The sequence below is a fragment of the Phoxinus phoxinus genome (genome assembly GCF_949152265.1).
Source record: "Phoxinus phoxinus genome assembly, chromosome: 2".
NCBI classification, from domain to species: domain Eukaryota; kingdom Metazoa; phylum Chordata; class Actinopteri; order Cypriniformes; family Leuciscidae; genus Phoxinus; species Phoxinus phoxinus.
The window spans coordinates 21,850,814-21,864,829 of NC_136877.1; the positions used below are offsets into that span (position 1 = coordinate 21,850,814).

General features: G+C 37.0%; 2 protein-coding genes across 3 annotated transcripts in view; one reads left to right on the forward strand and one right to left on the reverse strand.

Moving 5' to 3' along the window:
* serinc4 (serine incorporator 4) overlaps positions 1 to 9,442 on the reverse strand; it is a 15,424-nt gene extending 5,982 nt beyond the window's left edge. Inside the window, exons 1-4 of one of the 2 annotated variants that reach the window (XM_079637744.1) lie at positions 5,810 to 6,199; positions 1,277 to 1,444; positions 891 to 1,069; positions 587 to 666 (exon numbers count right to left, since the gene is read on the reverse strand). In XM_079637744.1, the coding sequence (XP_079493870.1) occupies positions 587 to 666; positions 891 to 1,069; positions 1,277 to 1,444; positions 5,810 to 5,878 (496 nt within the window). In that variant the 5' untranslated portion in view covers positions 5,879 to 6,199. Of the gene's footprint in view, positions 1 to 586; positions 667 to 890; positions 1,070 to 1,276; positions 1,445 to 5,809; positions 6,200 to 9,196 lie in introns of those variants that run through there. The other variant, XM_079637745.1, reaches the window with a different exon arrangement.
* Positions 9,443 to 11,606: 2,164 nt separating this feature from the next.
* Positions 11,607 to 12,691, forward strand: hypk (huntingtin interacting protein K). Its single transcript, XM_079637834.1, has 4 exons — positions 11,607 to 11,806; positions 12,164 to 12,219; positions 12,331 to 12,382; positions 12,475 to 12,691. The coding sequence occupies exons 1-4, from the start codon at positions 11,645 to 11,647 to the stop codon at positions 12,568 to 12,570; spliced, it is 366 nt and encodes a 121-aa protein (XP_079493960.1). The 5' UTR covers positions 11,607 to 11,644; the 3' UTR covers positions 12,571 to 12,691.
* Positions 12,692 to 14,016: the final 1,325 nt, after the last annotated feature.

The window sequence follows — 14,016 nt, forward strand, 5'->3', positions numbered from 1 at the left end:
CATGAGCCAAGACTGTAACATAATCACTTTAAGCACATAATCAGTTTAGATAGTCTAGGACACATGGCACGTTTTGATCAATACACCTCCTTGCCCACCTCAGTAGGAATGCAAATATATATTGATATTACCATATAGTTTATCTGATCATATATTAATTTGTTGATACTGAATATTTCATAATTGCGATGACCTTTGCAATCATGTAACAGACATTTAAAGTAGGCTAAATATTTAATTGTAATAATTTAATCTGATCAAGAAACATTTCTTGTTGTCAATGTTGAAAACAGTTTTCAGGATTCATTGATGAATAGAATAGAATAGAAAGTTCAAAAGAACAGCATTTATTTCAAATAAAAATCTTTTATAACATTATAAATGTTTTTACTGTCACTTTTTATCAATTTAATGCATCCTTGCTGAATAAAAGTATCAATTTCTTTTAAAAAACAAACATATTATTGACCCCAAACATTTGAAAGGTAATGTTATTCATTTATTTATTGGTCTCAGCCAGAATTTTAATATCAGTTAATCTCTATTATTTCTCAAAAATTAGCATTAGCACATATGAATAGCTCACCATGCAAAAAGGATTCTGTGGGAATAAAAAAGGCAGCAGCGATCATCCCAAGCATGGTGATGAACTTCAGAAACCAGAACCTAAGTGAGAATGAGGAGGAAAAAGTGTGTGTTAGTTTATTCATATGAAGTCACTTAATAAACCTGCTGATAAACATGTATGCATGTACACCATATGGTCCAAGGATCTGGTTCTTCCGGATCATGTTGTTCCTCTTAAGAACTTAACCTAATGTCTCCACAACTGCTATGTGTTGTGTTACAGACAGTGCAAACAAAATACAGGGAATAATGCAGTCACCAACCCGTTATGGATGAGGGCTCGGAAATCCTGACTGGACTTCACATCGATGAGGAAGATGGCCATCATTAAGTAGAAGCAAGCTGTGCCAAAACACACCCGGTAGACGGCAGAGTAACCCACCAACATCTGACAGTCTCCTCCACCATGAGCCTCATCACACACCACATTAAAGAAAGGCACCTGAGGAAGAGAGCCGTCTGTTATTGTGTGTACTGCTGGCATGTGTAGCTGGTGTGTGTCCAGTCAAGCAGATTAGCCAGGATTTGATTGGATCAGACTTGATACAAATAAAGCAGAGTTTTGGCTGTTTATAGAACCAGCTCAAATAAAAGTCGGGGCGGATGAAGATCAACTGGATCCTGTGCAACTTGTAAGAACTGTACTTACATTCTCCCTCACCGCCTCGGACACGGTCTTAGACAGCATGAGGCATGAGACAGTGCAGGCCAGGATGTGGAATAACGTGTACATGACCCGCGTGCTGGATGATGATTTGACGGGCGGACAGAAGGAGCAACACAGGGAACATGGTGCCGGGCCACAGCAGCAGCATATCTGATAGAGAGAAAAGCAGACCAGTCAGGGTTCGGGATTAATCGAGGTCGCTCAAAGCATCTGGATTTTTTTCCTGAGGGATCGGGGCTGGTTGTCTGGATGGGGTCCAAACATCTTTTATCCCCAGCTAAACCCAGAAGCAGAGATTGGGCAGAAACTCGGTTCCAACTGACAGATAATTAATCTATTTTTCATTAGCGTTAACTGGATTTTGAATGATAGCAGTATAAAAAACACACAATCTTTCAGTAATGTACTGTGTGAAGTATTGTGCTTCACTATGTTCTGTCACAGTTGTTCACTATGTGACTTGAGGGGAAAACCATCAAAATATAGAGTAATATGTCAAGATATATATACATGTATAACCCTTTTGTAGTAGTCTTTAAAGTAGTCTTGTGATAATTCACCCCAATATTAAAATGATGTCATTATTTACTCACCCTCATGATGATCAAGCTCTATATGTTTTTTCTTTTCTTTTCTTTTCAGGAACACAAAAGTATCAAAGCTTGTTTTAATAGAAACTAGTAAAAAAAAAGGGTCAGAATTGCCTTTTTTTATTCTGTGGCGAAGACAAGCTTCCATACAAAAAATAAGATATTTTGTATAATGTATCAGTCTTTATTTGTTCATACAATGAAAGTCAGTGGGACCGACCAGTGTTGTTTTGGACCTCATTAACTTATTTTTTTTTAACAAGAACAGAAACAATCTTGAAAATATCTTCTTTTAAGTTCCACAGAAGAAAGAAAGTATTTTGGAATGAAATGAAGGTGAGTAAATAATGAGCAAATTATTTTTACATTACTTTTTTTTTTTTGCTTTGCTTTTTAGAGACATATAGTGCATCGTTTTCTTTTGACCCTTAAACTTCATTCACTACCTTCCTCCTCATTATTTTTTTTAAGTTAGACATCAACCTTCTTAGTATTCCTCAATCAATTCATTATAACCAATAAAAAAATTACAAAAGAATGCCAGTTTACCCATTTTTATTTTGTAAAAATTGTATGATGACTAAATAAGTGCAATTCATCTTTATTCCATAAGGTGACAATGTCTGATACACAATGATGAAGTAACGTTTCATTCATAGTTACCGCAGGCAGAAAACAAAAGAACAGGAAGTATCACCAGCAAAACTTGAAATGGGTCAGCGATTTACTGCAGAGCAAGTACTGAACGCAGTCAGATATTATTGTCACTGTCACTTGATGGTGGATCTGGGGAAGAAGCTGTCAGCAATCAAAATATATTGATTTTGAAGATGTTAAAAATGATAGTTTTGAGAAAATGTTTAAGATGGCGAATATGAACCAGATGCTGAATGTACTGGGAAATGAGCTCTAGAAAGGACAGTGATGATGGCAGAAAACATCTCCTCAAACTGAACCCTTCCAAGCTCCAAAAGGTAACATTATTTATTGTATTCTTCTGTAATTGTTATTCTAACATCAGGAGAGTGTTATATAATCAGATAGAGATTCATACGTGTTAGATATAGATCTGGGTCTCTTAAGACCCAAATATGTAATAATGATTGGCAAAACATTCATGCATTTAAGGGTTAATTATGACAGCTATATTCAACCAACAAACTACAGTGAGTTACAGGAACTTAATTATTTGTAATGTAAACACAGTAAAAAGTAAAAATGAAGTCGGTTCAACTACTTTTTTAGTAGCCCTGGAACCAATGAATCTCTTTTTCAGTTAAAATCCACAGCTAACATAGCACATTCTAAATATAACGTATTTAACCACCATGGCCGTCTTTACATTAACAGGTAACCCTTTACCTACATTAACCCTTCACTAAAAAAACACCACTAATAAGCCACTAGAAATCCACTTATTTAATTCAATTACTTTAACTTTACAAAAAAAAATGTATGCATAAATTTGGGTTTTAATTACACAATATTATGTTTAAGTAATGATCAACATTATGTCAAAAGAACTCAACAAAATAATGCTTGCAACTTAAAGGGCACCTATTATGACATTTAAAATGTTCCTAATGTTGTTTAGGGAGTCCCCAACAACAGTTTTACGTGCATGCAATGACAAAAAACACTTTTGTTTTCGTATAATATGCATTTATTTTTACCTGATTTGCTCACCGACTCCCAAATGATTCGTTCAACGACTCGTTTTTCAAACCCCTCCTTTGCGCGACGCTAATCTGCGTTGATTGGTCAACAGTAAACCCAGCAGTGTTTACATAGATAATACTTATTTTTAACACGGAGTACAATGATGCTTTTATCAATTAAATTGTATTATAATAATGATTATAGTCCACTGCTTTATAGTTTGTAGTAAAAAACGAAAAATAAGATAAATAATTGAATGTTATGTTAGCGAGCATAGCCCAGAGTTCATATTGTAAAAGCACAATCAGTCTTTGTTTGCATTAGCCCGATGCATAAACATAACGTTTTTACACAAAAAAAATGGAGTTACGTTACTACGAGGTATTATTCTATTCTTTAGACAACTCCGAAAACAACGACAAACACTTCACATATCTCAATACAATTGCCATTGAAGACCTAGAAGCTAACGTTAGATGGTGCTTACACAACAGACAAAATAATTATTAAGCATGCTACATAAAATATAAAAGCAAAAATTATTAATAAAACTTACAGGTTGTGATACGGAGGAGGAAGCTGATGCAAATACACTTAGAACTGAACCTTCCTTCAATATCAGTCAATATCCTTCAGTTCAATCCAAGTTTGATTGCATTTAAAAAGCAATCGTCTTCAAAATGACGCGAACAAAGCACAAGGCTCGGACTACACTTCTGTGGTATAGCTGTATATATGAATTGTAGCCACTTAGTCTTCAAATGCTCCTCCTTGGGCAGATGAAAAAAGTTTGCTTTTGAGCCGCACTTCAGAACACAGCGTCTTGTCGCCATGATATTTTCCCTGGCCTTGGAGCGCAATAAGTGGGCGTATCGTATTCAAATAACTTGACAAGTTGACGTCATCTAGTCAGAGAAAAAGCTTCGGTCTTCTAACGATTCATAAAAATGACTCAGAGTCGACTCTCACTTTTGAAAGACAATAACTTTATATACGGTGCACTTTCATATTTCAAACTTTGCAGGATGTTTTTGTTCACTTAGATCTATGTTACACACTACATGAAAGGTAAATTTCAAAATTCCATAATAGGTGCCCTTTAAAAGTTATAATTAAATTTCCGATTTTAACCTGCAACCATGCATTTATTTAAGATGATAACAGGAATGACATTTTAGAGTGTGAATGAAGCAAATTGGTTTCAAAGTGATGGTGACAACTTGTGACAGCAGAATATTTTTTGTTTGAAATGCCATAACATTTACTCAGAACATTTATGCCAGTTTGTGGATTAGACATAAGAATATAAGGATTGACAACATTTGATCCTTTCTATAAATTAATTTACATACGTTTTATTATTAATTCTCACATCTCAGACGCAAGGAGGGTGAAAACACACTGACTCTTAAAGCTTATGATGACAGAATGAGTCATTCATCCTCTTAATTTCATTTGACAGAAAGCACTTTCCATGATGCCTGTGCGTTTCTGTTGAGAGAGGAGTTTTACCTTCTTATACCAACAGCAACAACTGACCAATTATTTTAACAGTGCAACTATAATAGCAATTATCATTTAAAATAATTTAATAGTGGATTATTCTTTTCAGGGACTGTGCATCCTAATGCAGACAACACTGAGTGAACTCAAACCTTAAGTTTTTCAAATGAAATGCAAGGTTAATTAGTTAAAACAATAACATGAAAATATGGAGCTCATAAATTGAGGCCTATCACAGAGCATTATGACAAGTTATGCGACAACCTTCGATTGATTCAAGATTGACAATCTTGAATCTTTGCAAGCTTGAAAAATTTGGTTCTGCAGTATTTAAGCAAGTCTATTGCCTTGAAACATACTTATATGAGTATATATTCCACATACTAGTGCTCCACTAATACAAATTATATCATATAATGAGCTCTTTTTTCTGTCAAATATGTCAGTGTCATTCTGTGGCAACTTCACTCATATTTAGGACAAATAGAAAAGCCAAATCAGCAAAAGTGTGTGAAATCCAGTAACTGAAAACGCTGTAGTCGTATGATAAGTGAAATTGTCAGGTTACTTATGTTCAACATTCGCCATAATTAGTTTTTTAGTTCTAAGTTCTGCAAAGCCAGATTAGGTTCTGGTAAGAGAAGAATTGATGCTCGTGTAAAGCTTTTCCTGTGTTCCAATAATAGATCCATGAGAATCTGAAACCACCTGATAAGTAATTGCACATCTCCCATATGAAATAATATCCATCTCTCTCTCTCACCTGATAAGCCACCATGTTGAGGAAATAGTTGTAGACACCGGTGTGGTGTAAAGCTTGAGCTGTCGACATGGCGTCTTATTTGTCAAGGACGCTTAGTCATTAAAAGCAAGTCCTCCGGAAAAAAATGACTAAAGAAAATATCTAATTATATACTATAACCAGTGAGTCAGGACAATTTATCAACTGTAGGAGTCCCTTAGCTTTACATGAAATGGTCCTCAGCTAGTTTCCTCTGCAGGTTTGGTTCCATGGATCTCCAACTGCACACCCTCATGTCCCTCGCGTTGGAACATCCGAACAGTCTTCCCATTTCCTACGAGCTGCCTAGTGGCATCGAATGGTGCCAGGAGAGTTTGTGAGCAAGAGTGGATGCCCAGTTGCCCTCCCTCCAGTCGCCTGTAGTCACCCAGTGAGATTAGTCAACAAGAGCAGCGGGAGGAGGGGGCAGGTTCCATCTGTCCCTCCCTTCCCCCAGGCCCTCGCTCCAGTGCACCGGCTCCAGAGCACCCTCACGTACAATAGGATTTCCCAAGGGTTCTAATCGGTTTAGGGAAGAATAATGTAATTACTTGCGATTTCGTAATTTCTCTCGCAAAGTTGACATACCTTTGGATCCCCCTTTTCTGGCTAAGTAGCACCTTAGCAACAACTCACTTGTCGGATTTTATAGAGGGCACATATGTAATCTGGTCATTATGCTTTGACCCAGAAACAGAGGGAAGCGAATGAAGTGGGTGTTTAGAGGAATGCACAGGAAGAGCGGCACAGGTCCAATCCCGCATTCTTTTGCATACATTGCCCACAGTCTCAATGTGAAATGGGGATACACTTCAACAAACACTGGCACACTTCACATAATAAGTTTGCACACTATGAGACAAATTGTTTCAGTTGAAGATAATGATTATAACGAAGCGGACATCATCACATGTGATAGTATCTCATGTCTATGTAGTGTCACGGGATGTTATGAGTTTCTAGCGTGCAGAACGCCCGGTAGCTCTATATTTGGGTCAGTGTGTATGTGTGCTGGGATTATCCTGGAGTTTTTAGTCCTCGTCTCAGCCTGGATGACCTTCTCTCTCCGGTAGAGTGACACACTAATCCAGACAGCAGGGTCTGACAAACACTTGAACTCATCAGCCTTCAGCATGATGTACAAACTTGACATCGTACATTTGCTAAAAAAACAGTTGCGGTCTTGATTCAGAAATCACGCTTGAAGGGACAGTTCACACAAAAATAGAAAGTCTGTCATTATTTACTCTCCCTCATGTCGTTCCAAACCTGCATGACTCTTATTTTTTTCTGTGCAACACAAAATAATATGTATTAAAGAATGCTGCGACGCAAATGACATTGGACCCCATGAATGGACAGTTTTCCCCCAAAAATATCTTCTTTTGTGTCCTGCAGTCAAAAGAATGTCTTACAGATGTGCAATGGACATAAGAGCGTGTAAATGATGACATAATTTCTATTTTTGGGTGAACTATCCCTTTCCGCTGTTGTGCACAAAGATCATGGTCTTTACTTTAAAACTTTCTAGTTACACTAACTTCAAATGTGGTGCTAATGTCAATCCAGCTAACAAGGAACATTGGCTAACATTCTGTCTCTTTGGCTAAAGTTCCCTAAAAGTTATGAATGAACAAATGTTCTTCCAGTAACATTAATACAATGTTCGTTCATAGTTATCTGGTCGATTGTTCTCAAAGCATTAGCAAAAACGTTATTTGGTCGGTGCCAATAGCCCCGTGGGCAGCACGCCCACATGTAGCACAGTTGCTTCGGGCGTCCCGAGTTCGAGTCCTGGCTCGTGGACCTTTCCCGATCCTGTCCCCCTCTCTCTCTCCAACTTCGCTTCCTGTCAACTAACCGTCCTATCATAATAAAAGGCAAAAATGGCTCAAAAAACATTTAAAGATTTATGGAACATTTTAGGTTTTTCTTTGACATCTTGGCCTCAACTGGAGCGCAAACCGCTGAAAAACATGCAAGGCACGATGCAACTGTCAAAGACCACCTTGTAGCACATTGTTTTTGTAAACATAAATTATGTAAAAAGCAGGACAGTGAGTAAATTAATAGGAGGCCATGATTTTTAAGCAGAACTTTTCAAGCATTTCAAGTGAGTATTTGAGTTTACTGTTGTGTAAGTACTTCTCTCAGTACAGACTATTGTACTGTACTAGTGCTGTACTATTCCAGTCTAGAAAGAACATTTCAAAGTATTGACAGTTCCACAGGGTCATGTGGCCAAAACAGTGTCTGGGACAATATCATTACGTAACAAAATTCATGGCATGCAGCTATCATAGTGACAGCACATTACAGCACGGCCTTTGTATTGATCCCTCTTAAGAAAAGGAGATGTCTATGAACTATGAGAGAATCAAATATGACTTTTTGCAACTAACATTCTGCTTTATGAATCAGTGTTATTTGTTCTGTAAATAGGAGCATAACAACAAATGTGTTACTAGGAACTGACCGTTGAATTTAGCAGCTTTAATCCTTAGTCAGCTAACAGGCATGAACTTTTCTAAACCAATTAGAGTCTTTTAAAGTATACAGTGTATTCAATAAAGCTGTAATCTCTCCCCCAGAGTGAAACACCCAGAATGACTGGAGGTCTTTTCACTCCATAATTGGGGGCCTTGTGTGAGAGAAGGACACTAGCACACTGTTCGAACAAAAGCACAACGTACAATACAAATCACTCAGCAAGCTCCATGAGAAACATCTGATCTATGTTATTTAATGTGCTTTAGAAGAAATGATGGAAAACAATCATCCACAAATACACACATAGAGGTGTTGTTCTACAATCTGGCCATCATTATGAGAGAATGAATTCCTTCTTGGTTATGCGAATGTTGAAGGAACATGAACATTCCAATGTGATAATTTTGGGAACGTTACTTCTTAATGTTCTAACAACATTCTGAAACTAAAAATGTTAGACGAACATCATTACAGAAAAAACGTTCCATGAATTATGCATGCATAATGTTTTTGTGCTTACATTTTGAGAACATTATTAAAGCTCAGATAACTCTAGTCTGAACAAATGTTCTATTAACATTATTGGAGGAACATTTGCAAAAAAACAACAAATTATATGTACAGAATTAATGGCCTCTGTAAAAAAAAAAAAAAAAAGCATGAAGGAATGATTAATTTCAAATGATGTCATAGACACCGTAGCAGAGCCAACACTTTCCAAAAAACATGACATCTACTCACTAATTTGACAGCCACAGCTCAATCCCATCTGCACTGAAGTGTGCTGCCCTACTAAATGATACAATCAAGCTATATTTTAGGTCAATCTCGAAATGCTAAAGTTCACACAGTGCTACCACCACATCCAGGAAAGCTTACTTGTGCCCAGCAACAGTGACAACGCATCACTTCCCACACTTGATCCGGCTGTCAGAGGAACTCTCCAAGTCCAGTGGCTGTCAGAAATCAATCGTACAGTAGAATAAATAGACTGGTAATGATGGGGAAAGGCTTCCTATGAAACCTTTGTAACATTCCTCAAAGATTGTAAACATATTCAACGGAGAGCAGCAGAAGAGAAGAGCAGGTGTGCTCTGAAAAGGCGTCCTTTTTGTTAAGCTGATTACAAGTTGAAGAGGTGGAAAACCCAGGTGGATGAGAAAGGCTCGTAGTAACAGTGTTGCTTTAAGTATTTGTCACTGGTAAACCTATTACGGGACACAAATAGAGAGGTGAAAGCTTTGTAACCTAAACAACATCTGTCTGTTTATAAGCAAGGCTGTTTAATTGTGTGCATGGTTTTGTCAGAACTGAAGTCTGGATGCTTACAATTTGGAACTAATTGTAGCCTACTATTTTATGGCATCTCATACCCATAACCATCTTCAGCCGTGTGAGTGACTAATATTTTTTTTTCAAATATTTCAAATCAATATTTTTTTTTTGAGATAACAAAAACTGCAGTTTTCTCTCTCTAAAAAAGCTCAACATTGTACCTATAGTCAAAGGTTGAATTTGTCTCATGAAATGTTTAATATAAACTAAATCCTAAGGATTAAAGTCGGCACGAAACAAAACTTGCAAGTATTTTTGTCCCTATTGTAACATATCCCAAACAAGAAAAAAAAAAATTAGGGGCAGGATTTTTTTCTCTCAAGAAACAAGAATTGATTGGATCGTTGGATCAGAATTTATTGGATTTGCTCTAGACCTTATTCACAGCAGTGGCATTTTTTTTTATTTTTATTTTTTTATACAGGAATGAAAGCGAGCCTGTGAGTGATAGACATACATCTTTTCAGTGGGTTGTACTGTTATTTAACATGTTTCTGAATTGTTCTGCTGATGAAACACTGCAAATATATATTTCCAAGAAATTTCAGCAGAAAAAAAATCTCCAGAAAACCGTGCTTCAACTTCAGCGGTGGAAATTTTCAAGTGATCTAGGAGCTTACGCATCTTTTTACAGCGGATGCTGTTGAAAACATGGCAATTCTCACTCACAGCCTCACTTTCATACCTATGGCGCTGCTCTGAATAAGGTCTATTGCTCATGTGAGTGACAGCCAGGTTGTCCCACCCTCGCGCCGGTAAACACGTCATCAGAGAAGACTGCAAGTGGGAGGGGGAGTAAAAAGAAAGTGGGAGGGGAAGTTTTTTTTATTAAGGGGGTGGATAATTATAGCCTGGCTCCGCCCTCCAATGTACTTGCGCTCAATTTTCATTTTCCTTCAGTGCGTCGTCTGGGTTTGCGGTATATTCGCAGGTTTTCTCTGACCAATTTAGTATAAATGGTATAAAGTATAAAGTGACCAGATAGTGTGTAATGTTGCTGTTTGAGAATAAACAACATCTGCAAAGTTACGACGAAGTTCAAAGCAAAGGGAGATATTTTATTTTACAGAAATTGCTTTTTAAGGACTACAACAAAGTGCTGGTAGGGACTACACGCCATTCCTCCCGGGTTAGTGACATCACCAACCCTAAAATGTACATAAACCCGCCCCCGGGAATGCGATTAATAGATTATCATGACAGAATATGCTAGGCTAATCAATGACTAGAAGATAACTACACATAAGCTACATAAACTCATCAATAACCATTCAGAAAAGTTGTCTACATCTTGTCACTTCTTCTTGAGTCTCTCCATCTTTCCGACTCTGGTTTGAACATAAAAGGCTAAATGTTTTTGAAAATTTCAGTGCGTGTGTGTGAGGTAATCTGTGCCGAGAGCCGTAGCTCTTTTGCATTTAAAGGGACAGACACAAAAACGGTGCGTTTCTGCTCACCCTCAATAATTGACCACTTTAACATGCTATATAAAAATATCTGAGGGGTATTTTGAGCTAAAACTTCACATACACACTCTGGGGACATCAGAGGCTTATTTTACATCTTGTGTAAAAGGCATTATACCACCCCTTTAAAGATTACAAGTGAGTGCGCGGAAAAATAAGGTGCATGGAAAATTCATTTATAATAAATACTGCAATATTTCATTAAAAGTACATTTTTATATCATAGTGACTTTGAAAGATTGTGAGGGAAAAGTGGCCAACAAGTGTCCAGCATACTTGAGGACTTTCTGTTAAAATAACAAATTAAAAAATGGTTTTGCTTTTGATTTGTGTTTTAAAGTAGATTTTTAAAAGATTTCTCATAACCTGTCATTAAACCCATGTAAAATTCTACAGTTTTAGAGAGTATTTATATATTTTTTACTTTGTTATTATATTATACACACACATACACAAAGTGTGTTACATAAATCTCCGTCCGGGTATTTTCATAACGGTTTTGTGTTCCGGCTGTGTAGAAGCAAACATGGCGGCTGAGGGAGATGTGGATTTGGACCTGGAAGCTGATGAGAACTGCACGGGAAAACCAACAGAAAAGCCCCGAAAACATGATAGTGGAGCTGCTGATTTGGAAAGGGTTACCGACTATGCGGAGGAAAAAGAAATATCCAGCTCAAATTTGGAAACGGTGAGTTGACAGAAGTATCAGCAGCGAATGACGATAACCTGGCTAGCTGAGTAACCATGTGCGGCAGGAGTGGACAGTAGCTTTCTGTATTAACACTCATATAACTATGGTGCACCCTCTGTAATCACACAAATTATGATAAAGTTTTAATATTGTAATTTTTTCAGCAGTGGACTGCTCAGCCGGCTTAGTTAGTTTGCTACCAAGTGAGCACTGAAGTGAAACCTACCTTTTCAAAATGATCATTAAAGCATTAATGTGTTTCTTTTAAGGAGATGCTCAAAAATCTTAACTAATATGAAGAATAAATTAGTTATGTTATGAATTTTAATGCGTGTTTGACGTGCGTTTTTAAAGGCCATGTCCGTGATTGGAGACAGAAGATCCAGAGAGCAAAAGGCGAAACAGGAGAGGTAGGACATTTTGATCTCTCATCATCTTGTTTCAACGATAAAATAAATATTTTAGCAACAGAGGTTGCTAAATGACCGTCACGACAATACTAATTTCTATCACTTCCACAGAGAAAAAGAACTGGCCAAAGTAACAATAAAGAAGGAAGATGTGGAGCTCATTGTAAGTAAACAGAAGTGTATTTTTATGCGAGATTCATGAACCAGTTTACTTTAACATGTAAATGAAGAAACATGATAATGTCACCCTGACAGATGGGAGAGATGGAGATTCCCCGATCAGTGGCGGAGCGCAGTCTGAGAGAACACATGGGAAATGTGGTGGAGGCTTTGATTGCTCTGACCAATTGAGTGGATGAGACCGCTTTGAGATGTATGGACACATTGGACTGCCGCCTTCTTGCTCATGATCAACTCTTTTTCACACTGTATTTAGTCTCTAATAAAGGAACCCTTTTTTAACAGTCTAAAACAGTACAACTCACCTCTTTTCTTTGAAGCTCCAGCCTCCTTTTTGGTAATGCATTCCAGATAAACCAATGAGATCAGGGTTGCAGCACACTTTTTAAAGTCAAATTTAAGGCTTTTTAAGACCTGAAGAAATAAAAAGTAATACTGTACATTAGGGGTGTGCAATATTGACAAAACAAGTATATTGCAATTTTTCCAAAGTTTTGTTGATCATAATATGTTTTTGTGCTGGTACCATGGCTGGTTTGGGCCTGTTGTTGACAGCTGGATCACAAATATATTCATATTATTCATATTCTATGCACTGGGCAGTTTACAGCAGTGACAGAAATTTACATTTTTATTAAGGGGCAATATTTGCCACCTTATATTGATTTCCATGGGGGAATTTGTACCTATATAAGGGCATTCTTTCTAAATGTATTGGATGTATGCATAATCTTTTATGTCAAATTCTAACATTCAAATTAAATTATATTAGAATGATAACAGGGCTGTTAAGTCAATTTAAACCATCAACAAAATCCATCTTTCCAGTGCAGAGGTGACACAGAAGTGGCATCAATATATTTACACAGCATTTACAATTGCATAAATAATGCTGATAATTTTTTTTTATTCAATATTTAAATATGACATTATTTCTAATTTGAACTTTTCAATTTAAAACTAAAACCGCCAGTAAGTGCCAGCGAGTCACTCTCTTAAGAGAGTTGAGGGAGTCATTTATTCAACCGATTTGTTCAAACGGCTGATTCATTCGGGAAAGAAGCATAGACAGTGATGGGCCATTGAATCATTAAACTGATTCGTTCAAAACGTGGATTCAGTCAGTAAATAAAAAAGACACATCGCGGTCTTTTGCAAGGTTTTGTTACGGTTTCATTTAGATATTTTTGTTGGCGAAATATAGATCAAACAATATTGAGTAACTCACAATTTTAACTTATTGTTCATTTCTGTTGTATAAAATAAATATCACAATTGCAATTGTGCTGGGAAAACGGCACTCTTTCTCGTGATATTGTAATATAACTACTTAATATGAAATAAATAAGACAAAAACTCATTTGGGGACATACAACAACTTCACACATCATGCAGTGAAAGCACGAGTGACAAATGCGATGTCAGCTCACAGTGACTCGCGCATCGTTAAAACAATGATTACAATATCATCATAGACAATACATGTTGCACACCCCCCAGCACATAAAGAATAAACTTACAATTGAACAGATGAACCATTTTCTTCTCCTTCTGTTGCGCGTGCAGGAGACAGACCGTAATATGCTGCCGTAAATGAGGCGCATTGTCACGTGAACA

Bases quoted from the DNA above. Each gene is read 5' to 3' on its own strand.
- hypk (XM_079637834.1), top strand. From the start codon at position 11,645: ATGGCGGCTGAGGGAGATGTGGATTTGGACCTGGAAGCTGATGAGAAC. The intron at 11,807-12,163 runs GTGAGTTGACAG...GCGTTTTTAAAG, and splicing joins CCAGCTCAAATTTGGAAACG to GCCATGTCCGTGATTGGAGA. The intron at 12,220-12,330 runs GTAGGACATTTT...TCACTTCCACAG, and splicing joins CAAAAGGCGAAACAGGAGAG to AGAAAAAGAACTGGCCAAAG.